This window comes from Salvia splendens, chromosome 1 (genome assembly GCF_004379255.2).
Source record: "Salvia splendens isolate huo1 chromosome 1, SspV2, whole genome shotgun sequence".
In the NCBI taxonomy this organism is placed as follows: Eukaryota; Viridiplantae; Streptophyta; class Magnoliopsida; order Lamiales; family Lamiaceae; genus Salvia; species Salvia splendens.
In genome coordinates, this window is record NC_056032.1 from 27,189,478 (window position 1) to 27,203,372 (window position 13,895).

The 13,895-nt window shown below is 39.9% G+C and overlaps 1 protein-coding gene and 1 long non-coding RNA gene across 2 annotated transcripts; one reads left to right on the plus strand and one right to left on the minus strand.

The window, feature by feature from the left end:
- Positions 1-3,434: 3,434 nt before the first annotated feature.
- Positions 3,435-4,123, plus strand: LOC121746242. Its single transcript, XR_006038951.1, has 2 exons — positions 3,435-3,500; positions 3,948-4,123. It is a non-coding gene; the product is annotated as an uncharacterized LOC121746242 (long non-coding RNA).
- A 3,599-nt stretch (positions 4,124-7,722) lies between these two features.
- On the minus strand, positions 7,723-8,395 carry LOC121746177 (ferredoxin-thioredoxin reductase, variable chain-like). The gene has a single exon (XM_042140095.1). It carries the CDS (start codon positions 8,323-8,325, stop codon positions 7,855-7,857), a length of 471 nt encoding a protein of 156 aa, XP_041996029.1. The 5' UTR covers positions 8,326-8,395; the 3' UTR covers positions 7,723-7,854.
- Positions 8,396-13,895: the final 5,500 nt, after the last annotated feature.

The window sequence follows — 13,895 nt, forward strand, 5'->3', positions numbered from 1 at the left end:
TAACGGGATTGATTAGAGCAGGTGGCGTGGATTGCATTTTGGTAGTGGTGGACAGGTTTTCCAAATATGGCCATTTTCTTGCCCTCAAGCATCCCTTCACGGCACGGATAGTTGCAGATATTTTTATGCGTGAAGTAGTGAAGTTACACGGCCTTCCTAGCTCCATTGTGTCCGACCGAGACCCTATCTTCCTTAGCTCTTTTTGGAGTGAGTTATTTCGAATGGCAGGCACCACGTTGAAGATGAGTTCGACATATCACCCAGAGACTGATGGCCAAACAGAAGTGTTAAATCGATGTTTGGAAACATATTTGAGGTGTTTTTCATCCGAGCAGCCTAAAAAATGGAGTAAGTGGTTATCATGGGCAGAATATTGCTATAATACAAGTTTCCAATCATCCGCAGGGGTCACCCCGTTTGAAGTTGTTTACGGGAGACCTCCGCCTACACTTCATCGTTTTTTGCCCAGAGAAGTCAGAGTACAGGCAGTGGCAGAAGATTTATTAGCAAGGGATGAAGTTTTACGCCATCTTCGCTATCATTTAGAGCGGGCGCAAGAGAGAATGGTAAGAGCAGCGAACAAAAATCGACGTCATGTGGAGTTTGAAATCGGCGAGAAGGTTTTTTTGAAGTTTCGACCCTATCGCCAATCAACTGTTTTCAAGCATTCACAGCGCAAGCTTGCGCCGAGATTTTTTGGGCCTTTTGAAGTTGTGTCAAGGGTGGGGGCTGTGGCATATCGTTTGCGGTTACCAGATGGCACACGAGTACATCCGGTGTTTCATGTGTCTCTTCTTAAGAAAGCCATCGGCAATGCCATCGTGGAGACGTCCTTGCCTAGTGATGTGTCGGAGGGCGATCCACCGTTCTTGCCAGAAGTTATAATTGATCGTCGAAGCATAGTGCGTGAGGGTCAAAAAATTGCCCAAGTTCTGATTAAGTGGGAGGGAAGAGGTGCAGAGGAGGCTTCATGGATGGATACCGAAGATATGCGTTGTCAATTTCCTTTCTTTAGCCTTGAGGACAAGGCTAGTTCTATTGGGGAAGCCATTGATACAGGTCATGCTTATCCTTGGAAGGTGTACCATCGAAGAAGTAGAAAAATGGGGGATTACAGTTACATGGATAGGGCATCAGTTATGGAGAAGGCATTGAATGAAATTACAGGCCATGATGGGAAGGGGAATAACAGCTAGTAGTGGAGAATAAATTCTGAGATGATGGGCAACAGTTACATGTTATTGCATTTTATTGTCTTTAATTATTGTCATGTATTGGGTATAAATCCTTGGAGGTTAGAAGAGGATAGGGGGAGATTTATTTTGAGTGTACGGGAATACTGTGGCCTTCTTTGGAAGGAGATTTATCAATTTATCTTTTACAATTTTCATCATACACTTAGCGTGCTTATTTCTTATAATCATCCCCAGTTTTCGGCTACAACCAAGCAGGAGGTCAGTTCATCGTCTTTCACTCTAACAACTACAAGTTCCTATTAAGCTATACATTGGGCTTTCCCCTCCCGATCCCAAAACCGCACGCCCACCGTGACCCCGTCCGATCAGTCGCTGGGCCGGGGCAGCAAGCCCGTATCGCGGGTAGCTGCTGGCAGCCCAAGCCCTTGTTTCACCTGCATGATAGACACAAAAGGGGGGGGGGGATTTATCACTAAAGAACAAGAGAAGGTGAAGGAGCTTATTAAGGGAAGAGGACAACCCACTTTAGCTTGGAGAACCAAAGACTCACCAAGAAGGGAAAGGCAATGCCTCCAAGTCCACTCTCAAACCAGCACCTATCGATTTGTATCCCTCCATTACCACCCTGCAATAAGCAAACGAATTGAAGTAATGGCCAAGTACCAAGTACTACTGAATAACACCAAATCATTTAAATTAAAGTGTTGCAAGTGAATCAAAAAAGGTGAGATCTTCTGCAACATGAAAACAAGAGTCCTGGCAGCCCCATGTAATCCTCCCAAAGTACACCGAGATCAGCCTATAAGAACCTCCACACCACCGCCTCACTCACACTTCGTTTCCCTAGCCACAACAGCAAATTGAAAGTGAGGGAGAGCTTGGAGTAGAGCGCTGCAGATTCGTCGCAGGCAGCCCTGCTTTCCATAGGTAAATTCTCCTCTTCCCTTCCCTTTCCCACAAGTTTTCACACTCAGCTCAAGCTCATCCTTTCCCTTTCACTGCAACTCGAAGATTTCAGGGGAAACAAGTGAAACTTAAGAATTCTTGGAAGCTGAAATTCAAGCTTTTTCCACCATCAAGAGGTAACACACCACTTCCCTTATGACTCCCTTTCATTCATGTAGAGACACCTCAACTTAGAAATCTCAAATGACAAGCTAAATCTCAAGTAAAATTAGTAGCAACACCAAATGAAACTTTACCACTGTGAACAAATCTAAGAGTTATATTTTCACGAGCTACTGTCTAAACCTTGTAGATAGCATGTTAAATGATAATTGGAATTTAGGCATAGAGTAGAATCACTCCAAATCAAACTCAAATCACCGGATATCAGCCAAACATAGTTACAGCCCAAAATTCTTAAGGGGCCAAAGAATTCGGGAAGGAGGGCTTAGCTTGAGGCCAAAGGGGCTGTCGCAAAAGCTACCATCGACGGCGCTGAGTCGCTGTGAAGAGCGAGCGGCGGCAGCGACGGGAACCGCCGCCTGTGCTGGTCGAGCGACGAGGGCTATGGCGCGACGGTGGAACCAGCGGCGGACCGAAGCGGAGGTGGGAGGCGCTGCTTCTCGATCCTCGCGATCCAGGGTTTACGGAGATCGAAGTTAAGTGGAGAGGAGAGCCGGCGGGTCCCGACCGGACGGCGGTTTCACCGGAAAAAAAAAAGGAACGACGGGCTCTCGAATTGGGGATCGCCAATTTAGGGTTTCTAATTTAGGGATTTTGGTTGAGAGTAATTTTGGGAGATGAATTGAGGAGGAGGGAGGCGACGGATTGGGAGTATGTAGGACTTGTGCCTCCCCAAATTAATTCCCAAGTTGGGCCTTTCATTTAGCATTCTGGGTTAAGAAATTTAATAAGGGAAATGGACTGCCTTTTCTTCTTAAAATTTATAGGAGTTTGGGCCACCAATAAAAATAAAAGAATGGGTTATGAAATTTAATTAAATTGCGGGCCCTGTTTGCCCGATCAAGAAATTGATAGCCCACCTTTTAATCCCACGATGATAAATTTAATTCCCGAACTTTAGTTTAAGTGCTCGAATAATTAATAGTACGCTAAGTAATTCTGAAATAATGGTAGACCTCCACATAAAATTAAATCACATGATTTCATTAATGCTCAAGGACTTCTAATGAATTAAGAAAAAAAGGAATGATCGTGCATTTAGGATGCATTCACGTCAGGTTATTTGACTTCTTAAGCCTAATTAAGTATTATTTTTTTTATGATTACTAAAGGGGCGTCTTCGCACGTCGTTTCAGACCAAATCAAGAAACTCTTCGACTAAGGAAATATCTTGAGGTGGGCATTTCTGCTAAAATGTGAAATTGTCTTTTTAGCATGATTATGCAAAAATTGTGCTATTTATGTTTTATGGAATACCTATCTGCTTAGCTATGCCAAGTATGTTTAATTGAATTCGAGTCCCAGTAGGGCCGCAAACTCTACTCAAACTAGTGTACACATAAGAGGATCGTGAGCTAGCTTTCGAGTTGGTCGGTCCAGTGACCGTCGTGGAATGTGGTCACATTCCCGGTTCACATACGTTTCAGATAGGGGATTTATGATGAACTTATATTGCAATCGCCTTTATGAATGAAAATAATTTAGTGACTCGGGCCTTTTAAGTTAAAACCCCGTGTTTACTCAACTTTGGCTGACAAAACTTTTATGAAAATTATGTTTCGGCAATGTGCCCACTGAGTATATCAAGTACTTAGCCCTGCATGTTTCTTTTCTAACATGCAGGTTGAACGTGAACCAGGGGCGAAGGTGTTGAGCAATGGCAATAATAAATAGCACTAGGATGCCCAAAGAAGTGTGTCTTCACACATACTTCTTTGTCTTGGACTCTTCCGCTGCACTAGCAATTTTGTACTAGGATTTCTCAAACCTAGTTATCGTACTTTGATTTTGATTGGCCATATACCACTTTCGCATTTCAAACTCATGTTTGAATTTGACTATGCTTACTTCTTTCTATCATCAAGTTTTATTTACTCACGATATAGGAGATCCGGTCGTGACTAGACCACTGGTATTTTTTATGTTATTGAGACTAACTTTGGTTAAAGTTAGTATGAACCACAAGTACAACGATTTATTAGCGAACGAATAGAGCATTTCTTTTCAAATATAGGATAACCCAATTCTTCCGATAGTGGCAGAATGGAGTGGAGCTACCCTCGACTTTCCAATAATAGAGAAACCAAGTCGTCCTAGATCTCCAAACAAAGACATTCTTCGGGTACCAAAATTCCTAAGTGGGAAGTGTGTCCATCTTTGGAATGGAATGTGATTCCTACTTCTATTCTAAGGAGGGAATTGAATAAAAATGCAAGGGAATGCAAAAAAAATGTCATTTCTTTCCTATCCTCATTCCATTCTACCCTCATGTCATTCCATTATACCAAGAAATGACCTAAGTTTCTCCATACCATTAATCCCAAAAAACTCTAAAACATACAAGACCATGCTCAATCCTCAAACACAAGAACAGAGGTAGCAGAAACAACATTTAGACAAAATCCATATGCCTATGCTTAGATTGCATTGCTGAAACCAGCATCAACCATCATTATAGAGAAGTGAAACCAAAACTGCGAAAATAGAGCAGCATAAGATCACGTGACACACCCAATTCAAATTAGCTAGGAAATAAATGTCGAATGCTGCAGAAGAACAAATGAGTCATCAAGAATGTTATCTCCTAAAAGTTACAAGTTGAAACAAGAAATGTTGCCAGAAAACGTAAGAGCATCAAGTGGAAACTGACCACGTGATATTCAAGAACCAAGAGATAATTTGGAATCATATAGATGAGTTTCAAAGAACTGGCCCGAAGATGTGAAATCAACAACTGTTATCCCACGAGAAGAGCTAAACTCTTAAGATGTACTACGATAGTGTTTAGGAAGAATCCTCACAATTTGACAAAAAAATAATACCACCAACAAGAACTTTTCCATAGTCAGAGTCTGCAATAAGTATCATCTTGTTCTTAGGAATTGATAGCAAATCAAACAACAAACCCACGGGTAAAAACGAAAAGCAAAGAAAGATGAGAAAAAGACGATAGCCGACCTATATTGGAACAGCTTCTCAGCAGTGAATACACACTACTGAAAACGGCTGAAACAATATGCTTTTACCATAACCATAAGAGTGTCCACAATGGTGGCCCTCAAGGGCCACCAAAGTTGGCCCGGCCACCAAATGTGGCTTTCCTGGGCTCTCTACAATGGTAAATAACAAGGGCCACGAAATGTGGCCCGCTCCAAAATAAAAATTTATTTGTTTGCTTTTTTTAATGATATTTTTTAATTTAACTACAATAAATTTTATTAGACTATAATTTATGATATTTATACAATGAAATTTTTCTAGTTTAAAAAAAACAACCCGAAAACCCATATCACTCTGCGGCGCTCCCTCTACGGTTCCAGACCTCTTCAACCAAATCAACCTGCAGTGTTGTATGCGATATTTGGCTCCACATATCGGTGTACCGCTGGATCAAGTATTCATTAGTACGTGGTACACCCATTTGCAGGGGCTCCATGACAATACCCGAGCTCGAACTAGCATCATCTTCCGGTGCCCATCGCTCTGCAACAAATCCTTCGTCAGCTATTATCATATTGTGCAATATGATACATGCAGTCATGATGTCTGAGACATCATTTTCGTGCCATTGTCGAACCGAGCACCGTATAATGGCTCATCGCGCTTGGAGGACACCAAAAGCTCGCTCAACATCATTCCTAGCACCCTCTTGTTTTTTCGCGAAGTTGGTTTGCCTCTGCCCCAGAGGGTATATCTCATCTGCCAAATAGTATCCCATGTTGTACTGCGTGCCGTTAGCCATGAATCTAACTTGCGGACCCTCACCCCGACACTCGTCATTGAACAGGTGGGACGATCGTAGAACGTTGATGTCGTTGTTCGACCCAGCGACACCAAAATACGCATGCCAGATTTCCAAGCGGTAGTCAGCAACGGCTTCCAGGATCATCGTGGGACGTCGGCCTTTGAAACCAGAAGTGAACTGCCCCTTCAAAGCCACCGGGCAGTTCCTCCACTCCCAGTGCATGCAATCGATGCTCCCCAACATCCCTGGAAAATGATGTGCAGTCCCATGCATATCAATCAGTCTCTGGCAATCATCGGCCGTTGGCTTCCGTAGATACTCCCCTTTGAAGATATCCTTAATGCCCCTACAAAACTGCCTCATCGTCTGTAGGGCAGTCGTTTTGCCCATCTGTAGGTATTCGTCGAACATGTCAGCGGGCCCGGCATAGACAAGCTGCCTAATTGCCACCGTACACTTCTGATATGTCGACAAGCCGGGTCGACAGGTGGCATCATATCGCAAGTTGAAGCACTTGAACCGCTGCGCCAAACACGTCGCTATATGGACGAAGAGTTGTTGCGACATTCTGAATCGTCGACGGAAAATCTCTGGCGGATAACGGGCATTCTCGCTGAAGTAGTCTTCCATCAACAGGTGGTCAACCCCGGCATGGTCATGGTCGATATACCGCCGATGATAGAACGGCCGAGGGACTGCCATTGCCACTGTCGCCGCAGCCTCCGCCTAGTCAGCTTCACGTTGCACCGCTGCAACCAGGTTTTGGAACTACAGATCTACCGCTTCTTGGTACCGTTTATCGTCGGAATCCATATTTCAGAAGTTGAATTGAAATAGATTGGAAAGATTGGAAAGAGTGGTGTTTGAATTAGGGTAGAAAAATGGTGTGTATTTATAAAAAAAGAAGCAAAAAAAATAAAAAAATTTCGGTGGCCGGGCCGCGGCTCTCGGCCAGCTGCAGTGGTGGGCCGCGGCGCACACGGCTGAGCCGCGTGAGGGCCGCGGCCGCGGCTCCCGGCTCCCAGCCGCCCGTCGTGGCTCTCTGCAGTGGGGGCCGCGCACCCAAGCCACGGGCCGCGGCTCCCCCACTGTGGACACTCTAATCTACGTTTTTTCTTCACAGAAAAAGCAGACAAAACATTCAGGTATTTTCATTACTGTGCTCAGGTTTTCTCCTTAAGAAACAGAGTACTATCTAAATCAGATGCCTAAAGCGTTCAAATCACATAGTATCTCAACTGCCAAAGAACAAATCCCTATGTTCCATGGTAGTTAAGTCATTTTTCCATTTTGGGACATTTCATGGTAGTTGATTTTCCGCATTTAGCAAAAAGTAACACATTTTCACACTCCTTATTCTCTCTACTTTTCCCTTTCTCCTACTTTATTATCTATTATTATCTATTTATTTAATACAAATATACAATATACTCCTTCCGTCTCACTCAAAATGTCCACCTTTCCTTTTTAGTTTTTGTTACACAAGATATCCACTTTTTATATTTGAAAATAAATCTCTCTTACCCCTCTTCATTAAAATATTCAATCGTCTTTTCTACTCTACTTTATCTACTCCACCTATTTCTTAGTCTTTGTGCCAAAAAGAAATGAGTCGAGTATTAACGTAAAACTAGTACAAAGCACAAAGCTATATCAGTAAAATTTGTTGATCGAAGTTACGGTCCATCTCGGCAAACCAACCATAGAATTCAATTCGACATAGTAAATATAAAGGGGTACAATATCTGTATTGAATTACACAGTTTTAAAAAAGTGAGAGCACAATCAATCGAGAAACTCAAACTCATCTTCCCTCAAATGCGCAAGGAATTTAATCGGCTTACCGCCACGGCCGCTAATCTCCTCCGCCACAAATTCCACCTTGTAGGGAAAATTCGCAGAGATCCTCTTCCCCTTATGAACCCCGACGTACTGCTTGAGCAACCCGACCCGGCCCGTGAGATCCAATTCGGGCACCTTGGGCACGTGGTACACTTTCAGGGGCACCTTGACCCGGACTTTCGACCCGAGTATCGACTCCGCCCTTTTCACCTCCTCATCGTGATCAAGAGTCAATGAATTGGATATTGCGGTTGAATTGCAGGAGCTCGGGGAGCCGTCGCCAATCGAAATTGGGATTGACGGAGCAAAGAAAGATTGCTTCTTTTGGATGTGGTTGAAACTGAGATGGGAATTGGAGATCTTGGAAGTGGGGATGTTGAGAATTGAAGAGAAGAAGGCTGTTGAGGCGGTCATTGTTTGTTATTTTGGGGAAGATGATTTTCGATTGAGGGTTGTGGTGTGGCGTTAGAGTTTTATACGTTTATCCACTACAAGTGCAAATGTAAGGGTCATAATTATCCACTACATATGGATCAAGATTTTGTTTAATTCACATCAACGCACGGCTACTCTTTTTTTTTAGATTTTATCTAATTTACAGTGGTAATTTCATAGACAAGTACTTAATCCGTTTAGAACTTAATAGTCATACTTTCCTTTTTAATTTATCTCTACTAAAACGATATATTTTTATTATAAAAATAATAACGTAATTTTTCTCTTCAATTAATACATCCAATCAATTTTTCTTTTTCCAATTGAATATTCAATTCTTTTTTTCTCTATTTAGTAGTATTTAGTATTAATACTTACTTTTTTTTGTCTCCAATTAGACACATTAACTAACAACTCGTAAAATTTATTGCCGACTAATAATTGTGTCATCTTAGCCAGGACGAAAGAAGTACTACTCTCTCGTCTCAGACTGTGTGAGACAAACTATTTTAGCACGATAACTTACGAAGTCGTGTTATTGAATTAAATTGTACTCAATTCCAACCTAAAAAAAGCGAAGTACTATATCATTTTCAGTACGAAATTTTATATAGGATTGTTTAATAGGATTGATCTCATCCTAAGAATTTGCTTAATTTAACTTGCCTAGTTTATTGAAAGTATTTAAGAATATTAATCCATGTCAATATTGTGATTAATATTCAAATACCATTCCAAATTTGAATCACATAATTCTAGTGTTAAGATTGACTCGACTATTTTTAGTAATCAAAAGTTCACCCCACAAGTGTATGGGGTTTTGTAGGTCGTGGAAAGTTAAAATTATCGATCTGCAAACATTAAAAACTGGTTTAAATACTACGATGCAACTTTGAACACGATCTAGACTAGGAAAATGTGTTTTTGGTTTTTCTTAACTAATATTAAAGAGTAATTAAACAAACAAGACAATCAACTAAGCACAAAGCAAGTAAAAGATGGTTTTCACACAAATTGAAAAGGATAGGGGTTTGGATCCATTTGAAATGGATCGTGGGTTATCACCTAGTGGACATGCTCATCTATTGGACCCCACTCGTGGTTAGGCAAGTCACTACGGTTGGGTTAGGCCCCCTCTCAAGTGCACCTAACACGTAGATTGACCTCTAATGTTGGAGTCTCCTCCCTACACGTCGAAGCCGACTCCTAAGACCTACGGACCCAAGTCCTCTCTCTAGCACATGCTTCTCTCAAATACATGGATTGTACGGAGTTGTTGATTACACATCTATCCTAATCATGCATTTCTCAATGACAACGATTAAGCAAACGATGTATCTAATTGGTAGCTAAGCAATTAGATAACGCAAGTTCAATAACCAACCAAGCCAACAAAGTGAGATAGATAAGCATTAAACACCAAGATCAATCCATATAATCCATCCAAATTTCACCAAATTCTTAATAAGAACTTAGTTACACATATTCAAGGTCAAAATATAAAGAAAAACAAAATAAACAAAAGAAAACATAGTAGGGAAAAGAAACTATGGGAAAAAGAAACTATCAACTCTCTATGGTAGACGCATAAATGATGTTGGAGAGTCTTCTCTATTCTAAGTAGAATATACATTCACGTAAGGCAAAAAAAATAATCAAGTAATGATTCGATGTAATAATTATACATGAAAATAATGATTGTTGGGGAATTATTTCATCTCACAAGAGAAATCACGTTGCCAAGCCGGTAATGATTGAATAACCGTCCATGAATAATATTTTGCTGGATGATTTCTCAGTCAAGTAAATAGATTCGCGATATTTAATCAAGTATATAAACAATTACCCGGAACACGTTATTCTCGAAAGTTTTCTCCGTTCTTAGTGTTTTTCAATTTCGACAAAAAGTTGACAAAAACAAAAACACAAACCACACGAAAAATTTATGAGATCAAAAAATTCACATGAAATTAATCCATATACCCAGAACCAAAAATTAGCTCTGATACCAATTGTTGAGGTTTGGTGCCCCTTGTACAACAGAAGACATGCATAAACAAATAAATCATGCATACAGATCTATTTAACTGATTATGGGATCAATTACTCACATGTTAAACAATCAATTGCATGTTAGAACGCACATAAATTCATGCTTAAGGAAATTTAAACCCTAATACATGAATTCATACAGTTTAGAATTACCGAATAAATTCTCTAAAGAATCAACGATTACTTGCGCCTTCTCCACATGATATTCTCCGTACTCAACCACGAACCTTCTAATCTGTATCCTGAACTCAGATAATGACCTTTGGATGGACAAAGCTTGTCAGAATAAAAAAGGTCTTGATTAGAAAGAGGACCGAACTGAAGAAACCGTCCACTCACATAGGTGGGGAACGAAATTTATGAGTTAATTCACATTAAATCTCCTTTCTAATCTTCTTATATATAGAGTTATGATGAGTCAGATTAGAGATTCATGGAGGTTGGACTTAGGCCAAACTTGTTGGTCTTTTACAAATTAAATTGAGCCCCAATTTAATACAAGTCCAACTAAATATTATTATCATCCACTATGGTAAAATAATATTGATTGTCGTTCAATCCCAAATTACGAGTAATCTGAACTTTACCTCTTTAATTTATTATTTCTTATGTTTAAGATATAAATATCCATTAATTATTTTAAGTCTGCTATTTAACTTTAATTAATTAATTAATATCTTTTAGTTCAAAATCTTTATTTATTAGTTTGGAACAAATTCCAACCAGCCGGGTTTCTAAATAATAAAACTTTTTTCGAACACCTCTTAAGGATATTATCGAGCTGGACTCACCCAACACACATCATTGCAATACAATACTAGCACCTCTAGACATTGATCACCACTGCCCAATATCGTATGCTCAATGTTATGTCAACAATGATTAAGAAATAGCAATCACTGAGACCTCGTCTTTCAGTAAATAGCTAGAAAGACTTATCTTAATTGTTAGATCCTTCATTGCTATACCACACCAATATCGTTTATTTCCAATGGTAAGGAAACATGTGGACTAGCACTGCAATATTTCACGATAGGTAGCTAAAGCCTATCTAGGTTGTGAAATTATGTCTCTCTTCTACAAACGACCGACTGCGTCACCTTATGTGAACGTCGTTCACGACCGGTATACTATGCATAAGAATTAGACTTGTTTGCTTCTTATACATTTAAATGTTTGAGAAACATCTTATAAATGGATAAGCAAACAACAATGCAATAAAATTACTTCTTCCCACCTTGGTTTAAAAGTGGATTGTAGAGTTTACTGTATACAAGCAATTCTATCCGCGCAACATGCTCGAAATATGCTTTACAGTATTCCAATCCTAACATTACATGTATAGATTTCTGATAGGGTTCGTTACAAGCATGGTTTTATAGGGGTTTATTATACTAACCGGGTTGATAATGTGCGAAAAAGTGGTGAATTTAAGTGTGCATGAGCTAAAAAGTGTTGAAGCGGCAGAGTGCAGGAACAACTTGATCAACTCGGAAACAAGCGAAAAATGGCCAGAGCTGAAGACAAGTTGATCAGTTGGGGACAAGCAATGGAGCCTGGCTAGCCAACAAGTTGATCAAGAGGGAGCTCGTCACAGGAAGACATGAGATAATGAGTCATAGGAGAGAATGCACACAGGAAGAAAGCCTTTGGAAAGAGTCTGCAATCATCATCCTCAGTCACTATACACTTAAGTTCATAACATGGAGCAAGGAAGCTAGGAGCCATTGGAGTCGACGTTCTACCACTACATTCCTCTCTTCTTCCTCATCAAGGGAGGAGGGAGCTAGATCTGCCAAGAGCCTTTTCATCGTTTGTGTTTCCTTACACCCAGAGGGGTCAAAATATTGTTACTTTGTCTTTCCTAGTTTATCTTTCCAACTCTTAGTTATTTTGAGGTTTTGCTTTTAGTTAACTCTAGTTATCATTCGTTTGTTGATCGATCTTAGCATCTGAGTTTAGAATTCTGTTTTTGTTTTGGTTATTGAAGATCGTTTATGAAATAGAGTTTTTAATGCAAAATTATTTTGGATCTGATGTTCTCTGATTTTGTTTCTTTTGCTTAGATTTACATTATTCAGTTGTTTAAGTTTAGATCTGAGTCTGAGAGGGAGTTTGCGATGCATGCTGGTTTGGAGTTGATGATTTCTGAGTTAGATTTTGTTCTGATTACTTTCGTCGTTCTGTTTCTGATTTCTTATAGTTAGATCTAAGTTTTAGTTCGTCAACTTGCATGAGATTAGGATAGATACTATAGATCTGCTTTATTTCTGTTCGATTTACATGGATCTGTGTTTGATTTGTCTGTTTCCTGTTTTCATATTAGCTGCTCTGTTTAGATTTACCGTGGTTGCTTTCATTTAGTTGCTTAGCGAAGAAGAAGGTCGTAATTGAAGGGGTTCGCAGCGGAAGCGTGCAACATTTAATGATCACATAAATTTGATCTATTTAGCAGATTATTTAGACAAATTCTATTCGTGTAATTATCACATGTATCATGCTCATAACTTGAATTAAAACATGCTTTAGCATATAAAATCCCTAAAACATGCTTACTACGGAATTAGCCAATTTACCTCGTTGATTTAATCAAGAATCGATGATGGCTTGCTCCGTCTCCATGTGAAGATCTTCAACACTCAACCTTGGATCTTCTGACTGGTGTCCCAGACTATACGCTGATATTTGTGTGGACAAATCTCACCAACGTACTAGGACTTGAATAATGAAGACAGAACTCAGCTCACGGAGGAGGCAAAATTTCGAGCTCTTTCTTAGAGGGGGACGAAAATTTGATAGAGTAATAATGTATGTTTTCTGTCTCCTTTATTCTCCTATTTATATTAAGTCACATATTAGGCCCAGTCAGGGATCTAAGGAAGAATTTGGAACAGACCTCACCCAATTAGCTTTTTACCAATTAAATTGAACCCACAATTTAATATAAGCTTATATTGGAATATTACAAGCAGCCACTATAGATGTAATATTGCACTGCCTTCCAAATCTGAAATTACAAGTATTTCGGGTTTCCTTTAATTGCATTTAATTTATTTCCCGCGCTTAAGATAGAAACATCCATTAATTAATTATTGTCTGCTATGGACTTAATTAATTAACATATTTTAATCTCCAAGAGTGGACTTAGCAAGAAACTCTTATTTATTATTCATGGAGTAATTAAACTCCAACTAGCTAAGTTCCGAATAATAAAACCTTGTTTCGAGCTCCTCTTGTGGATGTTATCAAACGAGACTCCCCTCACGCACGATTCAACATAATAGCAATCCTAGCACCGCTAGATAATGATCGCCACTACCCAATATACCTGGATCGTTGGGTGACGAAAAACCCGCACCTTTGGTAATTCAAAGTAGTAGATACTCAATATCGTATGCTCAATACTAACGTACATTGATTAAGAAATTAATTATCAAGACCTTGTCTTTCAGTAGATAGCATAAAGACTCGTCTTGCTGTTAGATCCATTCAGTGCT

Excerpts from the sequence above, each read along its gene's own strand:
- LOC121746177 (XM_042140095.1), bottom strand. The coding sequence starts at position 8,325 with ATGACCGCCTCAACAGCCTTCTTCTCTTCAATTCTCAACATCCCCACT.